The 24,781-nt window shown below is 31.2% G+C and overlaps 2 protein-coding genes across 2 annotated transcripts; one reads left to right on the top strand and one right to left on the bottom strand.

Moving 5' to 3' along the window:
- Positions 1-2,716: 2,716 nt before the first annotated feature.
- Positions 2,717-3,523, bottom strand: LOC112037216 (uncharacterized). The gene has a single exon (XM_024070027.1). The coding sequence runs from the start codon at positions 3,521-3,523 to the stop codon at positions 2,717-2,719; it is 807 nt and encodes a 268-aa protein (XP_023925795.1).
- Positions 3,524-15,275: 11,752 nt separating this feature from the next.
- LOC112037203 (serine carboxypeptidase 24) lies at positions 15,276-23,822 on the top strand. Its single transcript, XM_024070014.2, has 9 exons — positions 15,276-15,936; positions 19,377-19,484; positions 19,836-19,931; positions 20,035-20,127; positions 20,224-20,309; positions 20,384-20,784; positions 20,989-21,084; positions 23,202-23,307; positions 23,440-23,822. The coding sequence occupies exons 1-9, from the start codon at positions 15,663-15,665 to the stop codon at positions 23,587-23,589; spliced, it is 1,410 nt and encodes a 469-aa protein (XP_023925782.1). The 5' UTR covers positions 15,276-15,662; the 3' UTR covers positions 23,590-23,822.
- The last annotated feature ends 959 nt before the right edge of the window (positions 23,823-24,781 follow it).

Raw genomic sequence — 24,781 nt, 5'->3', positions numbered from 1 at the left:
AAAGTTATATTTGTTGAATTTAATATTTACAGGTTTTGTGAATAGTACACGAGACCTAGAAAAAACGCAAATGTCAGTTGCGTTTGCTATGCAAACTCACACTGAAAGTAAGTTAAATTCTTAAATTTTAATAGACTTAAAAAACATCTCATAAAGTTTTAAGTTTAATTTACCTCAATATTAGAGTTTTTATTTTTTACTTTTGTTGAAAATTATGAATTTTATTCAATACAAAAAGTAAAAATTATATCATGAAAAATAATATGTTCTAAGAAACAAGAACCATTTTTTTATCCGAGTAGAAAAATTACTAATGCCTAAATATGTTTTGCTAATAAATGAGTTGTTCTATTACATTTCCTACAAAGATGGGAAATCTCAATTGTAGTTAGACTGAACATGACTCTAAAATTTTCAAACTATTTTATAGCAGGGACCCGACCGACCCAATTTTGTGTTCTATTACTTCCTTTCTTGTTCTCATCTTAGGATTGTGTTATAGTTAGACTGAACATGACTCTAGACTTTTCAAGTTACTACAAATTATTTTTAAGTTTGTGATTGTGAGTCACCGAAAATCAATCCATAGAGTTTTTGGGATGTCTCTTATTCAATTACCAACTAAGCTATTGGAACTTCAATGACTCGAATTCTATTATTTGTAAATTCAATTATAATTTTTTTTTTGGGTTACATTTTAATTGGAAAGGGCAATTCAAAGCTTTGACCGTGGAGATAGAAACATTAAAAAAAAAAAAAATTTTGAAATGTTGATGAATTGTGTAAATTTTTAGATATAATACAAGATGAAACTTATGGTTAGCTCATTAAATGTCATTTTATATAATAGGTGAGTGAATGTATTAAAAATAACTTTTTTTTTTTGTATTTTTTAAAAATGTGAATATGTAATAAAAGTTTGTATACTTTTGCTAAAGTATTGTAATTTAAGTAATATTTTTTTAGTGTTTTTAATTGTAACTATTAAATTATTTAAAAAATTGTATATTTAAAAAAAAAAATTGTGTATAATAAAGATATGGGCTATTGGATTTGGGATATTTTGTTCATATTTGCTTGAGTTAGTTGTACGTACGGTGTATTTATAGCCTATCAATTAGGTAATCTCTAAAAGTTATCAATATCACTAACAAATCATATGTTTCCATAAATAAAAACAAATCACTAATATGAAGTGCACAAAAAGTGGGGCAGATTATGTATGCATTGTAACTATTAATTTACTACTTTCTATTTATATTGTTGCAGATAAACTTGTAACTCACCAATCTTCTTTGATCTCTTTGGAAAGATCAGGTATTTCCACGTACCTCGGCCAAACAATAAAAAAATAAAAACAAATTCCCATTAATTGTCACAAGAAGTCTTCCTTTCTTTTGTGGTCAAACAAGTCCTTCTCTTTAAAGAAGTCAACTTTTTCCTACCCATAAACTTGCTGAGTCAAAATCGGAATCATCATTACCACCTTCCAAACGCGCTCTCTCTCTCTCTCTCTCTCTTTCTCAAAGTCTCTCTGTTTTTTCTTTTTTTTGGTTGGAGAAATTAACCTAACATGATGAAATTTTGATTTGGGAGCGAAAGGGACTGGATATGGATAACCTTTCAAACACAGTGTCTTATTGCTTGACGTGGAATCTTAAAAAATAGTTTTGATTAAAATAAGAGATATGATATGTCTACAATATTTTTTAATATTTTTATAACAAATCTTAAATGATAGGTTATTACTGGTTATTATTGTTAAGGTAAAAAAGTAATCTTAGTGTTAGTTTTAAATTTGAACCATTAATAACTAACTATCTTTGATTTATTGTAAAAATGTTGTAAAATTATTGTAGACGTAGCATCTCTCTTAAAATAAACCCTTAGAGAAGAGTTTTTTTTTTTTTTTTTGAGAACCAACCCTTTGAGAAGAGTTGTCCATATATAAGCTTATAGAAAATGAAAAAAAGTCTGCAACTACAAGATTTGCAATGGCTTTAATTAGTTGCATCTGACCTGGACCACAACTCTATTGGAACATTGGATCACAAATTATGGATTTCCCCTTAATGGATATGACTAACAAGTAAATTAAGAAAGGGATGGAAACATCAAAGATAAATTAATTATTCGCTCTTGTATTTAAAAAAAAAAAATTATTCGCTCTTGTAGGCAGACCAAGTAAAAAATGTGCATTGTTGATGTGGTCCTCTGGTCAGTATGAATAGTTTCTCCAGATGTAAATGGGAGAGTTTATTGTGAAGTTAAACTATTATTTACTTGACTCAATCCAATATTGAATAAGTAGATAATCACTTAAGACATGTTTAGTAGACTGTAATAATAATTACATAGGAATAGGAATAGATATTATAAGAAATACAAAATGCTGTAACGTAATATTTATTACTCTTCGTTTATTTAGTGACGACACAATAATAGAACCTTAAAGACAATGGAATGAAATCATTTTAAATCAAACTTAAAATTTATTTTAGAAAATATCTTACTTATATAATTATATTTCCAATTTTTTTTTTAAATTTGAAAAAAAGATTAGTTATTTTTATGATTTTTTATTTTCATAATTATTATGTGCATATAGAAAGTTTGTTTATTTAGAAATATATTAATTGTAGAAAATTTATACACCTACTAAGAAATAGCTATTACATCCCTTTTAGTGATAAATAGTTTTTTTTATAAGAAACACTCACATAGCATCTTGCGAAACCAAAGATGCAAGGAGAGGTGGACACTCTTCCATCCAAGTTAAAAAAGAGTCAATATTCTTCGCAAAAGCAGCTAAAGTATGAGCTGGTCTATTTCCTTGTTGCCTCACGTGGGATGATTGGAAAGTACGAAACGTAGGAAGTCTTGAACAGAAACCTGAGACCACGGTAGAGATAGAGATTGGGACGTCCATGGGGTTCTCCATAGCATGGCAGACTTGCAGGGAATCTGACTCGAAAATGACATCTCTAATTCCTATGTCCCATGCAAAAATAGTGGCTTCATCAATTGCCTTTGCTTCTACCTCCAGAGGATCCAATGGGAGAGGGAGGCATTTGCTTAAGGTTGCGACAACAGATCCAAGGTGGTCCCTAATAATCACACCGACACTGATTATGCCTAGCTGAGAGAAGACTGCAGCATCTATGTTGACCTTGTACCAGGGAAACACAGGTTGGACCCAACAGCCATCTATGGCTTCTTTGAGCTGAATGGGCCGTAGGTGTGCAAGCTGGAAGTCATGTAATATGAAGCGAGCTCGTCTTAGAATTTCTTGCAAAGTTTGTCTTGCTTCACCCAGGCGGGTTTTGTTTCGGTTGAACCATGCACTCCATGTTATTGTGACTACCAGTTCGATAAGTGTGGTGTCCATGTGCTGTTTGAAGGGTAGATACCAGATGAGATCCATGAAAGACCTATGAATGATCCCAGTTCTCTTTAGTGGTATGTCCGAGAGGGTCCAAAGTTCCTTAGCAACATTGCACTCCCAAAATAAATGTCCAATCATTTTTGGTGCTAGTGTGCAAGCCTCATAAGTGGGGTCATCGATAACCTGTCTATGGTAGAGGTTGGCTTTTGTGGGAAGTATGTTGTTGCATGCTTTCCACGTAAAATTTTTTATCTTGTTGGGTATGTGCAAATTCCAAATGTGGCGCTAAAGCTGGGCTTGCTCATTGCTCTGAGATGTCTCAATTGAGGTAGAAAGCTAGGTGATGGTCCTTGCAACTTTGTATGCACTATTGACAGTGAAACGCCCCCTAGGAGTGAAGGCCCAAATCATGCGGTCCTTTGGTTTGTGGCAACTCAGAGGAATGCTTAGGATGGATGTGGCATCTTCATGGAAGAAAACCTGGTTGATCAGGTTTAGATTCCACTCACCACTTTCTTGGTCCATGAGAAAATCCACTATGGTATTTACAGGTAGTAAGGTCGGGGGTGTGAGGACACGGAAGGTGGAGGGTCTTGGCAACCAATGATCTGTCCACACTTTAATGGACTTGCCATCTCCTACCTGCCAGTGGTAGCCCGATTGCACAATAGTCTGAGTAGCCAAAATGCTTCGCCATACAAATGATGGTTTCATGCCTAATTCCGCATGTAGGAAATCTGTATTTGGAAAATAGCGGGCTTTAAGTACTTTATAGAAAATGAGTTTCTGGTCATCTGTAAACGCCAGCCCTGTTTAGCTAAGAGAGCAAGGTTGAAAGCCTTGAGGTCCCGGAAACCCAATCCCCCTTCTTCCTTTGGTGTGCATTGTTGATGTGGTCCTCTGGTCAGAATGAATAGTTTCTCCATATGTAAATGGGGAGGGTTTATTGTGAAGTTAATCTCTTATTTACTTGACTCAATCCAATATTGAATAAGTAGAGAATGCATGTTTGGTAGACTATAACGGTAATTACATAGAAATAAGAATAGATATTATAAAGAATACAAAATGCTGTAATATAATGTTTATTACTATTCATTTGTTTGGTGACAACACAATAATAGAACCCTAAAGACAATGGAATGAAATCATTTTAAATCAAACTTAAGATATATTTTAAGAAATATCTTACTCATATAATTATATTTCCAAAAAAATATATTTTTTTTTAAATTTGGAAAAAAGATTAGTTATTTTTATGATTTTTTATTTTCATACTTGTTATGTACATATAGAAAGTTTGTTTATTTAAAAATATATTAATTGTAGAAATTTATACACCTATCAAGGAATAACTATTATATTCTTTTTAGAGATAAATAGTTATTTCTCATTTTAAAGAATAGATATTCATAAAAAATGAACTATAGGAATAACTATTATATTACGGTACTTATTACAGTCTACCAAACATACTAAATTACGACAACTCAGGATTCATGAAAGACTAAAAATGCATTTATGGAGAGCTGCATGTGGTGGAAATCCCACGAACAAAAGAAAGGCTCTCCAAGTTCAGTCACTTGGCACACATAGCATGCCCCATTTGCAATAAGGCAGCTCAATCCTCACTACATCTATTTCAAACTTGTGATTTGTGAATTTGCTAAGGCAATCTAGTTTTGCAGCCAAATGGAATATCAAAATTGAAAATTTAAAGGTGAACAGTTGTGCTAACTGCTAAATTGGTTCAAGAGCTCATAGACACTAGAGATTTCCGATTTCAGAAAATGGGTTTGAATCAGAATTTTGTCTATTCTCAACTATTGGTTTTGAGAAAATCTGGAAAGCAAGGAACCAGGTGGTGTACGCAAACAAGAAAATTAATATGCACCAGTACCACTTGTCATCCTTGGGTTGAAATTTCATGAGCCATTTAATAGAATATATACAAAAATAAATAAGATACGTAAAAAGATTAAATTTATATATATATATATATATATATTTTTTTTTTTAGAAAATTTTAATTTATGACATTCGCTCTTGTCTGATGACAATTTTTTGTTATCAGATCAAGATACTAATCAATTTTTAGTGTAGTTGAAAAAAATATTTTAAATATATATACATATTATGGGCTGAACAGGCAAGGCGAACAAAACCCATTTCCATTCCATCACTTCTTTAAAGAAAAAAAGAAGAAGAAACTCGCATGGAACAAGAAGAAAGAAACTGAACAAAGAAATTTTAATATCCCTAAATTTTATCAACATAATAAATAAATTTCTTAATGACTCTACATTAATGTCCTGTTCATATAAGAACTATAAAAGGATCAGGAATGATTCTATCTCTCTCTCTAAAGAATGTAAAGTTAATGCATTTTTATAATCAGGGACTAGTTGATTATTTGAGATAGTAGTACAACTGTACAAGTACACCATCTTTTTTCCATTGGTACACTGATGAAGATCGATATATGTTTGAGGCTTTGAGAAACTTCTTTGCCATTTTCCTTCTTCTCACTCTTTGGGTCGTTCTGCCCACTTCGTGTGCGCTGAACCCAACATTAGGCCCAAAACAAGGCGAAGGCCCAAATACATCTGGGCTTTTAGTCAATATCTTTACACTAGCTTGGACTAAAATCAGCAAACCTAGAGGGGTGGGACAAGTCCAAATATCCACTGTGAGTGATAGCTCGTACATATCCTTTTTTTATTTTTTTTTTGGAAATAGTTACAATATGCTTGCAAAACCCGCCGCTTGAATCTTTTTTGCTCCTAGAGCTCTAAGCATTTTGGTCATTTGAATTTTGCTGCAAGACCTACTATAGATGCCTTTAGTAATACATGTTTTTCAGGGGTGTAGTCAGGAATTTTTACATAGGGGGGCCGATTCGAACCATGAAGGTTGAAATCGACGACGATGAGTATCATCGTGGTATGGTAGTCTATATTTTTAGGTTGATATGGACCTTCTTTGAGATAAGTTTGTCGGATTTCATCTTGTTTGTTGATAGGAAATTCACATATTTATTTACGTGATCCTGGATCGTGATCTATCTCTTCAGATTGAATTCTTGAACATTTGGAGAGGTCAGGGTGTTCATCAGGTATTGAAGTATCAACATTTGTTTCTACAACCACAAGTGTCCTAATTTCTGAATTGCTAACATCTTTTTTCTTAAAGAATGTATCAATTATTTTTCGTTTGCTTATAGTTCTTTTAGTTTTAAGAATATGACTCAAAAATTAACTTGAAAAGAAGTTTAAAAAATTAGATTTTAATTAGAAATTTTTACTTAGTTATATGGATGTTGTTCATACTCAAGAAAAAATAAAATTTCCACTATAATTTAAACATACAACCCATTTTTAATACAACTTTAATTAATAATAACCCCTCAAATAAAAACAAAAATTAAACACACAAGTATTGGTACACAACATAAACCAAATAATTTTACAACACCCACAGCCACATCCACAGCCACATGATATCTAACTAATCAAAAATAGGTAATAAATCAAAACAATTTTACCTTAGAAACTTTGTCTTTACAAATTGCAAAGATGGGTCACCTGTGTGGCAATGCCTATTGCCTCTGCCTGATTGCCTCCAACTTTAAATCTTCCCTTCAAGACTCATCACAAACAATCTCCCCACGCCTTCAATCATGTATTTCTCTAAAAATTTATGAAAATATAAAGAGCATGTGAATATTTAGGTGTAGATAGTTGAGAAAATAAAAAAGAAGACACTAAAAAGAGATGAATGTCTAATGCTTAAGAAAGAGAAGAAAACTCAACAGTCACCAAGTTTCAAAACTAAAACTGATGAAAAAAGAAAAAATAGGTTAGGATTTTTTTTTTTTTTTGAAACTGTGAGTACAAAGGACTGGAGTTTTGGGGGTTGTTAGGTAGGCAACGATACCAGTGCAAATGAAAGCGTATCAAAGAAGACAAAACAAAAGAATAAGAAGTAAAAAAAGGGATTCCATGAGTCAGTGGGTGGATTTTTTGTGATGAAGAGAAAGCGAAGTTTTGTTTTTAGTGTTTGAACTTGAGCAGGCCAGTTTGTTTTATTTGGAGTACATAAGGTGATAAGGCCTAAAACTAAAGCTGGGCTTGGGAGAATATTTGAGCTGGGCTTGGAAGAATAGTTGAGAATTGGGCATGGGGGGGCCGGCTGTCCAATATTGGGGGGGCCGAATTTTTTTTTTCTACCTACTTTAATGGATTTTTTTTTTTGCAGGGGCCGGGGCCCGCCCAAGCCACTATGTGGCTCCGCCTCTGATGTTTTTCTCACACACGTAGTCACAGCAATGCTATAGCACATAACCTAATTAGACATGTTAGTGGTTATTTAGTGTAGATGGAGGATGTTCCTCCACATCTACACTTGCAAAATGTACTTCAAGCTAATTATGGCTAATTTGCTTCAATGAAAGTTCATGGTCTTTCCTTTGAAAAAAAAAAAAAGTTAGGCTTAGAAGTTATGGTTGCGTCAAGTGGATACTCTCACTAATTAGTAAATTCATTTTATATTATCTTTTGACTTCCACCCCAACTAAAAGTCTGTTATCAACATTTTAAGAATAAATAATTAGTAAATTAATTTCATATTATTTGTTATGATATATTACCTCAAATTAAGGGATAACATTTAACAACTGTTTAATTTAAATAAAACTAAAAGTCTATCTTCAAAATCTTTTAAACTTAAATCCCACACAACTCATGTTTTTGTTTTTGTTTTTTTCTCCAAGTTGTATCTTATTAAATTAATATTTTATTAGGATATTAATTTGGATTTAGAAGCCGTGGTTGCGTCAGGTGGATACTATCACTAATTAATAAATTCATTTTTATATTACCTTTTGACTTCTACTCCAACTTAAAAAAAAAAAAAAAGTCTATCATCAACAATTTAAGAACAAAAAATTAGTAAATTATTTTCATATTATTTGGTATGATATATTTCCTCAAATTAAGAGATAACATTTAACAACTGTTTAATTTAAATAAAACTAAAAGTATATCATCAAAAATTTCTAAACTTAAATCCCACACAACTCATGTTTTTGTTTTTGTTTTTGTTTTTTTTTTTTTCTGTTTTGTTTTGTTTTTTTGTTTTGTTTTGTTTTGTTTTGTTTTTTTTTTTTTTTTCAAGTTGCATCTTATTAATTTTTTTTTTTTTTCTGTTTTGTTTTGTTTTTTTGTTTTGTTTTGTTTTGTTTTGTTTTTTTTTTTTTTTTCAAGTTGCATCTTATTAAATTAATATTTTATTAGAATATTAATTTGGGCTTAGAAGCTGTGGCTGCGTCAAGTGGATACTCTCATTAATTAGTAAATTCATTTTATATTACCTTTTGACTTCTACTCCAACTTAAAAAAAAAAAAAGAGTCTATTATCAATATTTTAAGAACAAAAAATTAGTAAATTATTTTCATATTATTTGGTATGAAATATTTCCTCAAATTAAGGGATAATATTTGATAACTGTTTAATTTATATAAAACTAAAAGTTTATCATCAAAATTTTCTAAACTTAAATCTCACCCAACTCTTGTTTTCATTTTTATTTATTTTTTTCTTTAGTTGCTTCTTATTAAATTAGTATTTTATTTTAAGATATTAAGTTGGGACTAGAAGCCGTAGTCGCGCCAAGTGGACACTCTCACTAATTAGTAAATTCATTTTATATTACATTTTGACTTCTACTCTAACTAAAAGTCTATTACCAACATTTAAAGAATAACTAATTGGTAAGTTATTTTCATATTATTTGTTATGACATATTTTCTCAAATTAAGAAATAAAATTTAACAACAGTTTAATTTAAATAAAACTAAAAATTTATAATCAAAATTTTCTAAAATTAAATTCCACCCAATTCATATTATTGTTTTTGTTTTTTTGTTCTTTTTTGTTCTTTTCCTTTTTTTTTTTTTTGCGCATAGTCTGTTATAAAAAAAGAAGAAAAAAGAAGAAGAGATCTTTTGTTCCATCACATCCATCAACCCATGAAAGACAAAAGCAACCCTTAGGTTAGGTCAGGTTGGTGCCTTAAATATCTTGGCTGTCCTCTTGAATGCTATTTTTCCTTACTTTATTCACCCAAATAGACGTTTTTGTTGGCACCCGTCTTTGATGTTATAATAGTATTTTATTTTGATAAGATGTTTATCATTTAAGATCGCATTTGGTTCCTCATTTCCGGGTCAAAGGTTTTTGTTGACCAACTGTTATTAGTATATCAATATCACACGATAAACCCAAAAGATGTAGAATTCTTTATAGGATTACATTAATTTATTGAGATTTGAGAGGCTGTTTTTATTTTAATTTATATATATTTTTTTGTGGGTGAGAGGCTGTTTTATGATTGATTTGGTTATAATTTTATAAAAATTCCCACCGACTTCTCAAATCATTTATTATTGAATATGAACATGCGTCTATCATTTTGATGGGACAATCGGACAGATCTTTATTTACGCCAAAATAATACTGCGAACGTGTTTATAATTATATGAACTTATTCGTTAAGTTATTTTTTGTTTTAGAAATTAATAAGTTGCGTAAAAGTATGATCGTACAATCTGAGATAAAAACAATTTGGCAATATTAAAAAAAAAAAAAAACTCGATATATGTGCCCCACAAATGTTGTTAGTTTGATTTGATAATAATTAAATTTTCTACCGACTTGAGAACAGGCTTCTTCTGTCTCCTCATGTTTATCTCCTAACTTCTCAACGTGGATAAATAAAGTTATCCGTTAATAAATAATTTTACGTCAATTTTTTTTTATTTTATGTAAAAAATTTCACAAATTTTATAGAGTGCAGAGCTAATAATGTTAACATTTCGAGTTTCTCCTGTTACTTTAGTAATATTTTCAGCTAGCTTATCTATTTATATCAATTTTTTATTAGACGAACTCCACAATAACTTATCATTAAGGGGCACAATCAAATTTAGTAAATAAATCAAACTCAAACTTAAGTATAGACTCAATTATTAAATAAATTAACCTTAAATATAATAATGTGCTCGTGAATATGATGATCATTTATAAATTATAATATTTTTCTTATAAAAAATTATATTTTATAAACTTACGAATTTAAATATTTACAGTCTTATTGATAAAGAGAGAGAATAACGCTACAAACTGATGTTTACCAGTCTTGTAGCCGTTGAGACATAGTGCCTTGATGGCTAAGATCTTGCCCATCATATGAAACTAATATTTGTAATAACAATCCATTAAATACTATTTGTTTTGAAGTAAAATATTATCAAACGTAAAAAATTTTACAGACAAAAAAATTTACATGTAAAAATTTTTCAGGTAAAAATTTTTCAAGTATTTTGTATTACAATTAAAAATTTTCAAGCAATTAAACTACAAAAGTTGGTGACTTAGCCATTGGAGTCGTTGGACCGAAACAGGCTGCCAGAATCGGCAATTGGACTATCAGTGACCACAGCTGAAGTGGTGTCTTCAGTGACCGGAGCACTCTTATGGATGACTTCTGTATCGAACCTCTGACACTTGTCGGAACAATTTCTTTGATGATTGGATTGCCAACATCGGTAGTAGGAGTGTCGGCTTTGGCCATTGAACGGCTAACATCGATTGCTAGAATGATAGCTTCTATCACATGACTTGCAGCACTGGTCATCGAAACGGACTATCAACATCGACCATCGGAGCGACAGCTCTAGCCACTAGTTGCCTAGTCCATTGGACTAGTGACCTAGCCACCAAATGGAGTGATGGAATATTACTGTGCGTTTTTGTAAAATATTTTATGAAAATTTTAAAGGTTTTACAACTTTTTATGAAGGATTTTACGGTCAATGAAAAATATTTTACAGGTTTAATGGCATTACCTACAAAAAAAATAAAATAAAATAAAAAAACATTTTTCAAAAAATATTTTGCTTCAAAACAAACAGATGGTCTAATATCTTTTCCTAAACGGAGATATTATCACCACCAACTTCACTAATTCCTCCTCCAATTAATGTTGATATGGGAAAAATTGTAACATTTGACCCTAAGGAAAAGATTTTGATCTTATCCAGTTAGCGCACTCTATTATATGAGTCACAAATCAAACTTTTAATACTTATTTTTGTCTTATTTGTTCATATTTTGAACTTTGACCTTGATGGCACCACTGCACCACAACTCAATGCAGCTTTTGGTGATGGAAACATACTCATCTTCTTTAGAATAAAGAATGAAGGAGAAGCCTCCCGGACAGTGATGTTCCTCATGGTACAGGTAGGTTTTGCACGATTGCATGCACGTGAGTATTGTGTTACCCAGTGAAAAAAAAAAATTTGAGTAGAAGTGAAAAAACAACACCTTGGAATGCTCAGAGATCTCATTTAAATAGTAAGAGTTTTACAAAACGAGTGAGCATAATTAGGCCAGACTGGTTGCTGGGTATGGCTTACTATTTGAGAATAATTAAAACCCCATGTACATTGTCAATGCATGCATGTGGTGCTGAAGTAGATGGTCAGCAAGTGCTGCTATGGGACAATTAAAAAGAGATCATATATGGGGAAGGGAAATCGAAGGAGAACCCATCGATTTTGAGTCTTTGACTAAATTAAATTTGACAACTATGCAAAGTAGCTGATGATGTGGTAAGGATATATTAAATATATCAAATTTTGTTTTTTTGTGAAACGGAAATTAAGTTTGATGTATATATATGTGTGTGTAAAGAAAACAACAGAAATATTATTGTTGATAAAATATTTACTAGTAGTATATGCTGGAGGGAACATAGTGCCTTTGAGAAAATTACAAGCAAAATTTAGCCAGACAATAATACAATCTGGAAACAAAAACGAATGCCCAACACAACCACAGTCTCATGAAAAAAAATTCTCTAATTTACTAAGAATAGAAGACAATATTTTCAACAAAACTTGTTGCTATCATAAAAGCTTCAAAAAAGATAACGCAAATAAGATCCAAACAAAAACTAGACACGTGAGCGCATCATATCGTGTTTAGAGCACTGCTGCACTGGACAGAAACTTAACGCCGGCCCCCTAAAAGTGAAACTAAAAGTTTAAATCTAAATATTAATTCATTAACTTCTTTATTTTTTCTTGAGACTTCCCACTCATTTTTATATTCAACACTTTAGACTTACGCTCATTTGTCAAGTTCAATAAAATTGTACATGCACCTAATTCAAGGTCACTCATTAGTCATCTGTTAATCCTTTTTCATTTGTCAAGTTCAATCAAATTGTACGTTAGCATACTAATTCAAGGTCACTCATAAGTCATCTAATAATCATTGCAAAATGATTAATAATGAATATACCCACTAAAAAAAATTGCTATTTATGACAAAACTTCAAAAAGAATCATTGTAAAAGCTAGCTTTTTTTTAATGGCAAGTCTCTTCCGTTAACAATAACTAGTCAAATATTAACATATTTGTGACGGCAAAATGAAGAAAAGCTAAATGATTTTCATGAGGTGAGGGGAGACATAATTTGAAATTTGTCTTTCAACTTGCAGATTTAATAATTAAAATAGATCAAGAGTTATAATTAAGAGTGGATATCATAAATTGAAACTTTTTTTAAATAAAAAAAAAATCAATCAAATTTGGTGAACTACTTTCATCAATACGAAAGATATTTAATATTTGTGGAAGGATGGCCTAACTCCAAATCACATCCACTAGACAAACAAGTTTTTCTAGGACATGTGAGATTAGCCAATTGATTACAGATAATTTTTTAGAATAAAAGTAAATTAACAAGCCAGTTTCAAAAAATTCCTAGTGGTTTTCCATTTTGGTTGAAATTTTTATGTCATCACTGTCTATTCTTTTCACTTTCATTATAAAATAACTATGAAATAAATAAACACATTATATATTGCAATTGATGGAACATAAAATATAATTTGTTTTTGTTCTATATTTTGGTCTTAAACAAAAATTCTTTATCCCATTTTTTTATTCTACTTTATACTTTATCAATCACAATTTCAAAGTGTCCTGATTTTTTTTTTCTATTTTAAAATTTTGTTAATTTATAAAGAAATAAAAAAGGAGTACATGGGAATTTTGTACTTGGTGGAATATAAAATAGAATACAAAAAGTGAAACATAGGACTTTATTCATTTGTCTTGTATTCTATTTATACATCTTGGACATCATGTGGAATTGGGGTGAATGTGTTTCTTAGAATCACTAAATCAATGTATGCTTTCTATTATTTGTTTTAGAATTCAAGATTGTATGTTATCTATCTTGAAAGAAGATCTTTGTGTTGCTTCCATTGTATTCTTTTGTATGTAATGCAAAACTATGTTTTTCAATAGACAATGCATAAGACCATTGGTGTGTTTGGTTTGAGAAAAAAAAACATGGAGGACGGAAAATGGAGGAGAGAAAATAGGAGAGATTTTGGGTGGGAGGGGTGTTTGTTGGGTTAATTTTGGGGGAGAGAAATTGATGGGGTTTGGCTTTTTTCTCCCCAAGCTCACCACTTTTTAGCTCCCTAAATTGGAGAAAAAATGGGGTGGAGAAAAGGTTGGGTTGAAATTACTCATCTACCCCTTCTCCTACTCCAAACTAAAGTCAATGTTAATTCTTTTTTTTTTTTTTTCCAATTTTATGGGTTGTTAATTCTTTTTTTTTTTTTTCCAATTTTATGGGTGATTTGTTAAATGTTTGACTTGCTTATTTTATTCCAAAATAACACTTTTTTTTTATAATATATATATATATAATTATGTTATAGAGGCATGAGAGTAAATTTATACAAACTTTATTTTTTTTATCTTTCCACTTTTCCATCCTTCAACCAAATACAAATGAAGAAAACTAAAATCTTTTTTATCTCTCCACTTATTCATATCTTTCTTATGTTCTATCGTCCCACTTTTCCATCCCCTAACCAAACGAATTCTATGCGTTAAATGACATTCCTTTATGTAATTGGATTTTCTAAGCATGAATAACAATACGAGTCAGAGGGAATATAGTCTTTTTCTCTCTTTATCATTCCATTTCTTTTTAAAATTTGAAGAATCAAAATCGTAGACTCAAGGAAAAAGATAATCCTTCCTCTTACTTATTTCTTCCTCCCTTTCCTTCCAATAAAAAAAAGGAAAGATTTTCTATCATCCTTCTCTTTTCTTTTGCTTCTTCATCCTCTTCCTTTTGAGAAAATATCTCATGAGATCGTCTCCTACAACGTTTTTCTCACATTTGTTGGGTCCTATACACTTGGGAGATCCATATAAGATGGTCTCATAAATTTTTTTTTTTTCATCCAGAAACAATATTAAAAAAAAATGTGGAATTTGACAATTTGACTTGCACCATATTTATAAGAATCACCCCCACCATATAGGTTCATGAATAACGAGCACTATTTGTTCTGACTTCCAACATCCTTTGTCTTATTCCATATCCAAAGAATCAAAGACACAAGCCGATAGAGTTCACAAGAGTTGCAACCCCACATCAACTTCACCTTTGCCAGCCTACTCTCTATTTGCTTAGGACCACCACAGAGAGAGAGAGAGAGAGAGAGATTCTCAAGCCAAACTTAAATAACTTGGTTTGACTCAACTTCGTATATATCATCCTAGAACTTGGTTAAACTTTAAACAAATGGACCTATAAAATTAAATGTAAATTTTGCTTATTTTATTTCAACCTTTCAATTAAATGAGTGAGAGTAGCACCAGTGGGTTGACAGTTGATACATTGTATTTGTAAATTGATAATTATTAGATATTCTAAAAATAGAGCGACATAATATTTTATTCTTTTGCAAATTTAATTAGCAGCATCTACAATTACGTGAAATGAAAAATACGACTGTACATCACTATAGTTCCATATTACTGGATAAATATTGTAGCCCTCAGGGCTCAGTGAGAGATCTTGTGATGCATTTATGATACTGCTGGCTTATTAACTAGGTTCTGATCCAGGTTTCAGATGGCTTGTAGGACCAGCTACCGTCTCTCTCTGGGGAGAGTGAGAAGAGAAGGTCCACAGAGGAGCACAACTTGCAATCGTGTAGTAATGCAGCAACATCAGACTGGAATGCCAGCCCTACTAACCTATAATTGAGGCATCAATTTATTCACTCAGTTCTATGCACCAATACGGCAATACCCTTAAATACATATATAGATACTAGCTCTTTGACCTTACCGAGGGAGAGAGAGACAGAGGGAGAGAGAGGACTAAACCATTATGGAGGGTCCAATGGTGTTCCAAAATGTAGTCCTTAATCTCTTCATGTCCTTACTCTTTTTCTCTTCAACCATCACCACTGCCATTGCTGCCTTGCCAAAACAACAAGAGCTAGATCGAATTTCAGCACTGCCTGGACAACCAGCAGTCACATTTTCTCAATTTTCTGGCTACATTACGGTCAACAAGCAACATGGACGAGCTCTCTTCTACTGGTTGACTGAAGCCACTTCTTTTCCTGAAAAGAAACCTCTTGTTCTTTGGCTCAATGGAGGTTAGTTTAGCTTCTTTCTAGCTTTGTTTTAATTTCCACCGACTACTATTCTCTTGAAATTCTAGGGTGTTAGTATGTAAAATAGCAGTTATGAAGTAATGTTCTGCCTTACCAAATGTGATAGAGGCTGATTATGTTTATAATCATCATGCTTACACGTATCATACATGAAATTGAAAGTTTGTAATAACTTTATCATCTAAGATACAATCCAATTATCATAATCAATTCAACTTATCACTAAGGATAAGGATAGACTTCTACGGAATTAGGACTTAGGACTTCTATTTGATGTGGTTGCTAGATACCTCATTATCTCTATCTCTTGTATTTGAATCCTTTAACATAGTCTAGCTCTATTAGGAATGAAAACAATATATATCCATCTTATAGCACTCTTAACAAAATTTATATGGGAAACATGAATTACAAGGACTTCTACTTCTTCTTCTTCTTCTTCTTCTTTTTTGGGTGGAAAACTTAAAAGAGTAGAACTTCAAAAAAACAGTCCATTAGACGCTTGCCTAAACCATTAAAGACATTGACTTCGCCAAAAGAAGCATAAATGATGTAAGGAATGCAAGGATAAGAATTAATGAGAAGCCATGAATTAATTACTCTACAGGAAATTAGTTAAGCAAATGAATTGTTTTTTTCTTGTTCTTATCACTTTTGAATGTAGCTGTGATTCATGTTGAAAACTTTCATAATGCCAAAAATGATTGAGCAAACTACTCTTCTTGACCGCAATAAATTCGTCATTAACCGTTCTTAACCAACCAATTTACCTACATCTTGCACGTGTCACTGCCACACGGGTCCCACTGTATCCATTACTTCACAATTTCTCACATACCCATCACTTTAAAAGAGCTATCTACCATAAAAAAAAAACAAAAAAAAAGAAAGACAGAAAACTAGTACCACAAGAGCACATTAGCAAATAGGTTCTAACCAAGGCTAATATACGCCAACATCAACATGGGTTTTGAAAGTAATATATAATTAAAGTGAGAACTCACTCAAAAAATAATTAAAGTGAGAACAACTGGTTCTCTGTAACGTACAAAATGTACCAGCAAGAAGAAAAAATGCACCCACATGGGTCCTCGTGATATCTCACTGTCTTTCTCTCTCCATGTTTAGGGTTTATTCCTTCCAAAACTGACGTTTCTTCCCACTTTGGAACAATCTTTTACCTCAAAAATGCTATGTGCAGATATCACATATTTTTTCATCACTTTCTTTTGTTTGTGTCTATGGTTGTGGGGGATTTAAGAAAACGCCAAATGTCACTACAAAGTGATCCAACTTTTCTATTTTGTCCCGGAAGAAAGATGCTTCTCTCTCCTACACACACACACACATCCACAGTCAGACACTGTGTGTACTTCTCCATCTTTGAAGCACGCGCATTCAGAAGTCACAAATGGTGATGATGATGTGTTTGTTTTATTTTCTTTTGGGGACCTAGAATTGAAAAAAAGAACAAGAAAAAAAGAAGCAAAACAAGGAGTTACAAATTACTTTTGGAAAGCATTTTAGAGTTAAGGAAAATAGAAAGAAAGAACAATAAAACAAAAATGAGTCGAGCATATATTAGTCATCTATTTAGAAAAAAGTTTTATAAAAATTTAAAAAAGTTGTCAAAAAGTTTCATTAGTTTTTCATAAACAGGCTGGCATACTTTAGTATAACCCAATAAAAAGAAGGTCTAAAGAACCCAAAAATTTTCACCATCTTTTCCACAATTATTGAAAGTGACATATAATGTGACTGATAATGTAAATGGTGAATTTATGTAAAAAAGATGTTATATTAAACACAATTTGGCATGTATGAAAAAAACAATGATAACAACATTGCTTACTATTAAATGTGTTGCTGTCTACTTGTGTTTAAATAATTGAAACCAACATCACTAACAATAAAACGTCACTATCTAATTGTGTTTAAATAATGGAGACCGACATCAGAATTAAATTAATTAATATAAAATATAAATATATATAATAACAATTAATTATTAACGAAAAGGGTAGGTTATAGCCTCATAGGTGCTTCAATGTCGATTACTAAAGAGACACACCTAATCTGTTTGTGAAAAGGTTGTACATAATTATAAATATCCATAAATAGTTGTAACTTAAGGTTATAGTTTTTTGAGAGAACCCCAGATTTCTTATACAATTATCAGAGATTTTATCAATTGAGTTAATTAGAACCCACAACTTAAGGTTACATTTTTACTCAATATCATTAATATTGTTACATATTTCAAAAATTTAACTGTTGGACTGCATGTTCTTTACACTCTTAAAATATATGTCAAATTTTGTGCCAATCGTATATTATTTACTATATGATTTATAAGATTATATTTTATACATAATTTTAAACTACAAAAACTTGCAATTTAAATAATTTATTGATAACATAGCTATTGATATTTAATTTTCTAAAATTTTGCAAATATGAAGGATATAAAAAGAAAATGTAATCTAGTTGTGGATTTGTCAAAATTCACCTCCAATAAAAAGATATTGAGTAAGATTTTAGTCTTAGATTACAATTAATTTTGTAACTAAATTTTATCTCATAAATAATTTTTTTATAAAATTAGTAGAAAAGTTGTACGGATGTTATGCAGTGAAATTAATTCATATCTACATAGTACGTTACCCATTACGTATTTTACTATCTTTTCATGAGAAAAGTTAACAATAAAATAAAATATTAAAAAAAATCTTAATTAAACTACAAAAAATTGCAATTTAAATAATTTATTGATGACATAGTTATTGATCTTTAATTTTCTAAAATTTTGCAAATATAAAGAACATAAGAAGAAAATGTAATCTAGTTGTGGATTTGTCAAAATTCACTTCCAATAAAAAGATATGGAATAAGATTTTAGTCTTAGACTACAACTAATTTTGTAACTAAATTTTATCTCATAAATAAATTTTTTTATAAAATTAGTAGAAAAGTTGTTCGAATGTTATGCAGTGAAATTAATTCATATCTACATAGTACGTTACCCATTACGTATTTTACCATCTTTTCATGAGAAAAGTTAACAATAAAATAAAATAAAATATTTAAAAAAATCTTAATTTTTTACAATTTTTTATAATTCTCATAAAAGTTGTGTCAAAACATTCTTAAAATAGTTTATTAATAATTACCCTAAAAACATCCGTTAATAAGATCTAGATTTCATTACTAACTTGTGACTGCACTAAAGTTAATCTACTTACCAAATAACAACTGCACTAAAAGCTAAAATCAAGATCTCTACTCTATATTTCTTAACCAAAAAAAAAAAAAAAAAAGGGTCTCTACTCTATTTTGTACCTTCCACAACCACATGGCTTAATTTCTCAAAAGAATGACCAGAACTATCTAATTAATAATTTATACATTGAGTAATTGTGCAGGGCCAGGTTGTTCATCGGTAGCATATGGAGCATCGGAGGAAATTGGGCCATTTAGGATTAACAGGACCGGTTTATCTCTTTATCTCAATAAGTATTCATGGAATAGAGGTAACAACCACTATTCAAATAATTAATATTCATTTTGGTTCTTTTAATGAATGCAATTATATTGTGAACAATATAACATATTCGCATGACACAATCCTCATATCACATGGGTCATAAATTGCACACAATTTTAATAGTCTGTCATTAAAATTATTAACAAATTCTGCTCTACCAAATTCAACTACTTCATGCAAAGAAACGAATTGTAATGGCACCATGACCATGCCATTAATTTATGATTTTTAAAAAAAGTAGATGCAAGTTATGAAAGCTGCTAGCAAGTTGGTAAACCTTTATATTTGCTAATTTTGTGGCTAAAATCTATCGTGTGTTTACCTTTTGTACTTACAGAAGCAAATCTTTTATTTCTTGAATCGCCTGCTGGTGTTGGTTTCTCATACACAAATACAAGCTCTAATCTTAATGATTCTGGAGATAAACGGACCGGTACTAGATTATGATGATGATTATTATTATTATTATTATTATTTTATTACCATAAAATTTATGTTGTAAGAAAATCCTATGCGTTACCAATTTTGTGACACAGCTCAGGATGCTCTAGCATTTCTAATTAGATGGATGTCAAGATTTCCACAATACAAGCATCGAGAATTCTACATTGCTGGGGAGAGCTATGCTGGTATATATAGAAGCAATAAGCAACTAATAACTTACTATTACATAATTATGAGGAATTCTTAATAATGATAAGCTAATCTTTTCATCCTTTTTATAGGGCATTATGTTCCCCAGTTGGCAAAGAAAATTGTCGAATATAATAAGGCACTCTTGCGACCCATCTTCAACCTTAAAGGATTTATAGTAAGTAATACATAATTAACACAAATTTGAACACTGAGTAACTTGAATTAAAAATTTTCAATCAAATTATGTAGGTGGGAAATGCTGTAACTGATAGCTACTATGACAACATTGGAACTATGACATATTGGTGGAGCCATTCAATGATATCTGATACAAGTTATCGATCAATTCTCAAGAATTGCAATTTCAAAGGGGTACAATCATCACAGCAATGTGATGATACAGTGACCTATGCCGTGAGCAATGAGCTTGGAAACATAGATCAGTACAGTATTTATACACCATCTTGCATCGCATTGCATAATAATACTATGAGGTCTATAAGGTTCAAAAATACTCTATTGCATCGAAGGATTTCTGGGTATGATCCATGTATTGAGAATTATGCAGAGAAGTATTATAATCGCCCGGAAGTGCAAAAGGCAATGCATGCAAATGTTACTGGAATTCCTTACAAATGGACTGCTTGCAGGTTTTCTATTTAATGACTCAATACTTTTTTTTATTTATTTACATTTTAATAACCCGATAATTAGGAGAAAAGGGATTGAACATAGATATCTTTGTTAGAAATACTAAAAAATGTTAGTTGAGCTACAAAATATAAGCCTAGCCGCATTTGATGAATGCATCTGATTCATATATATATATATATATATACTTTTCTATTGTGCAGTGACGTTCTCATCAAAAGTTGGAATGATTCTGAATTTTCTATGTTACCAACATACAAGAAGCTGATTGCAGCTGGTTTGAGAATATGGGTTTTCAGGTAAATTTTTTAAATTCAAGGGATAACAATTTTTATAACTAGAGTAATATTGGACAAAATTTAGCTACAAAATTGGTTGTAGTCTTAGACTACAAACTCACTCAATATCTTTTTATTGGAAGTGAATTTTGACAAATCAACCACTGGATTGTATTTTCTTCTTATATCCTCTATGTTTGCAAAATTTCAAGAAAATTAAAAATCAATAGCTGTGCCATCAATAAATTTTTAAATTGCAAGTTTTTGTAATTTAAAATTATGTATAAAATATAAGATTATAAATTATATAATAAATGATATCCGATTGACACAAAAATTGACATGTGTATTAAGAGCGTAAAGAACATGTAATTCAACGATTAGATTTTCAAAATATGCAGTAATATTTATTTTATTGAGTGAGTTTGTAGCCTAAGGCTATAATTAATTTTGTAGCTAAATTTTGTCCAGTAATATCGATCGATTTTATACTAGCATCACTTATATTAACACCAATTACAATATTTGTTTCCTAAAATTTGAAGTTTTTATAAATAGATATGAGTAAATAACTTATCTTTTCACAATGTATGAGAAACTATAAAACTTAGCAAAATTTAACCACTGTCTTTACTTCCCCCTCCTCCCTCCCTCCCTCCCTCAAACTAGTATAGAAATATGATTTCCCTAAAGTATTTTTCGCTAGTGTAAATAGTGTTTCTTGGAATTTCACGGGAAGGGCAATTTGTTTGTTGTCTACTAGTCCACATGTTTAACTCTAATGTTCTATTGGGAGCTTCCACATCATAATTTGGTAAAAAAAAAAAAAAAAAAAAGAGTACAATCTTAATGTAGAATTTTCTTGGGTTTTGTGCACTAAATTGTCACAGATCAAATTTTGTACTTGCACACGTGGTAAGTAATTTTTTGCCGGTGACTTTGATTTGGCTATGTACAACTACAAGTGACAAGACAATATTGAGACACAACAACAATGAACAAAAAGAAAAAGAACAATTCTTTAACCTGCTTTTTGATTCAATAACATGCGCACTGTAAAACTATCTGTACAAGGTTATGGCCCATTATAAATCATCTTCTCCAACCTGATATTTGATACGAATTATGCGCACAATTTTTAGTATAATTTTGTATCATAACTCGTTACATAATTAGTTTTGATTGATAAAAATATGTCTCTATATAGCCGACTAACATTTTCTAATCAATTATAACTCACCATACATCAAATTATGACATAAAATTGTACCAAAAATTGTATCTATAGCATAATTCATTTGATAGTCTTCCACTCAAAAAGAAACACTCTGTTAGTACTTGTTGGCCTCTGAGGCTCTGAGCAATTGAAAGTAATTGATAGTCTGGACAATATCCTAGTCCAATAGTCCGTACGCTTCTGTTTGAAATCAATTTTACAATGTCTAGTCACATGACATTCCCAGTGGATTGATTTGAATGTTGAGTAGTGTTAGACTGTTCTTGATGAGACTCTGTTCTGACTGGAGTCATCAATCAGCATTTAACACCATTTCTTTTCTTTTTGACTGTAACATTAGTGTCGGTAGAAGTTCTTCTGTTGAAGTCATCAATTCCTTCACTGTAGTGTAGATTTCATCTCTTTATTTGAAAGGCTCTGATATGTGGCTAATGACCATAACCTTGAGCTTGCCTAGTTCCCTAACAGCCATCTTCCTTGTAGACTTCTTGTTGTACCAAACTTCAAATTTTGATCAACTTGAGATTGAATGCTTTGAGAGAATAGTTTATATGCTACCACTTTATAGTCTATATGTGGCTCTTGCATGCAATTTTTTTTTTTTTTAATAAAAATTTTATCTTTCAAATCTTGCATGCATGTTATGATCCTCTGTGTTTGCCTCCCATGCATTATTGACAACTTAATTTTGTTTATAGACACACAATTCCATATCGAAACAAACACCTAAGCAATATAAATATTCTGAAGCTTTGGTTACGTGAGAGATTGTGGTGATATAGATTAAAATTAAATATTAGACTAGTGTAGATGCAATTGCTTCTGATTTGAAAAGTAATTAGTACAAAAAAAGAGAGAGATCAATTTTTTAAGGCAATTGCTTCTATATATGTTGATGCAGTGGGGACACAGATGCAGTGGTTCCAGTGACTGCCACTAGGTTCTCCCTCAACCATCTCAATCTCACTGTTAAAACTCGGTGGTATCCATGGTACGCAGGTGATCAGGTAATCAAACACACAATTTCATACCAAAAATCAATTAGAAGCTCCAACTTACTAACAAAAATATATAGATAGGTAGATAAAAATATTCACAAAGAAATGTTAGTAATCTGGAAATTAAATTTTCATTTATAGGTAGGAGGATGGACAGAGGTATACAATGGGCTAACTTTTGCTTCAGTGAGAGGGGCTGGCCACGAGGTTCCACTATTTCAACCCAAGCGAGCATTTATTCTTTTCAAATCTTTTTTGACAGGGAAGGAATTGCCAAAATCTTATTCTTGACAAATTACTTGGAGATGATAACTATTTGAGCAACTTGTTAAAGTGTAATTGTTTCAAGTAGCATGAAATTCCATATAATGTTGGCTGAACTGGCTAGAATAGGAATCATTCATTGAAAACTAGCATTAATAATTTGATGACATGTATTTAATTCGCTATAATTTGCTTAATCTGTATTCCTAGGAGGCCTCTTCATTTCAAATGGTTTCATTTCATGATTTGGATTTATGATATATTGCAAATCCAAAATTACTGCCTCTATACATGGAACAAGATCATCCCAATTTCAATTACAAATTCAATTGGTGCGATAGTCACTTCACAAATATAAGTGCTTGTAGAGTGTGAGGGCAAGAGCTGGGGTTCAAGTCTCTAAGAAGAAGTTTCATACACATAGAGTAGAATTTCTATTTTGTATTAAAAAAAAAAAGTGTTAACCGTATTTAAGATTGAGAGGATAAACTGTGGCATTTCTACCAATGGCTTCCCTATGTTGTATGTCATTTAGAAACCAATTTAGTAACCCAATGTCAATCCTTAATTAAGGACCAAAGGCATATTTGATTTTTTTAAAAAGCCATTTCACATATTATGGAAAAACACATTAATAGCACCTGGAAAATGAATGGCAATTTCTACAACAAATCTAACCGAATAAAGGAAAAGACATCCTTTACAATTTTAGGAAGACATGTATAGATAAATTAGATGCACACTAATTTCAAAGATCTCTACTTATTAATTTGAAAAGTACATTTTTGAATTCAAGGTTGTATAGTACAAGCAAGTATTCCTGTCTGGGTTCGTAATCATATACATTTTACTGGTTTTTCCTCCCTTTTCCTTCTTTACCGAAAATTCTCTTCAACATTTTTTCAGTTAACATCTTTTCCTAAATATATTCTTAAAGAGAAAAACAAAGCGATATTGACAAGGTCAAATCCCACTTTCTGCAAACCCCACCCCAATAAAAGGAGCCCGCTGGGGAGAGGAGGAGGGGGTGTTAAGAATAGATGAAGAAAGAATCACATTTCCCATTTGCGTACCCCAAAGTTTTCACCAGTCGAGCCAGGCCATCAAACCAAACTAGAAAGATCCTGCTATAAGAATATGTTTTACATTTTTTTTAAGACCATCTCCTCCCCAATAAACAAGGGACAAAGAATGAAGTGATAAGTTCAATCTTATACCT

Source organism: Quercus suber, unplaced genomic scaffold (genome assembly GCF_002906115.3).
Source record: "Quercus suber isolate HL8 unplaced genomic scaffold, Cork oak 2.0 scaffold_318, whole genome shotgun sequence".
Taxonomy (NCBI): Eukaryota; Viridiplantae; Streptophyta; class Magnoliopsida; order Fagales; family Fagaceae; genus Quercus; species Quercus suber.
This window is presented reverse-complemented; position numbering and strand designations above follow the sequence as displayed.

Bases quoted from the DNA above. Each gene is read 5' to 3' on its own strand.
- LOC112037203 (XM_024070014.2), top strand. From the start codon at position 15,663: ATGGAGGGTCCAATGGTGTTCCAAAATGTAGTCCTTAATCTCTTCATG. The intron at 15,937-19,376 runs GTTAGTTTAGCT...GTAATTGTGCAG, and splicing joins TGTTCTTTGGCTCAATGGAG to GGCCAGGTTGTTCATCGGTA. The intron at 19,485-19,835 runs GTAACAACCACT...TTGTACTTACAG, and splicing joins TAAGTATTCATGGAATAGAG to AAGCAAATCTTTTATTTCTT.
- LOC112037216 (XM_024070027.1), bottom strand. From the start codon at position 3,523: ATGATTGGACATTTATTTTGGGAGTGCAATGTTGCTAAGGAACTTTGG.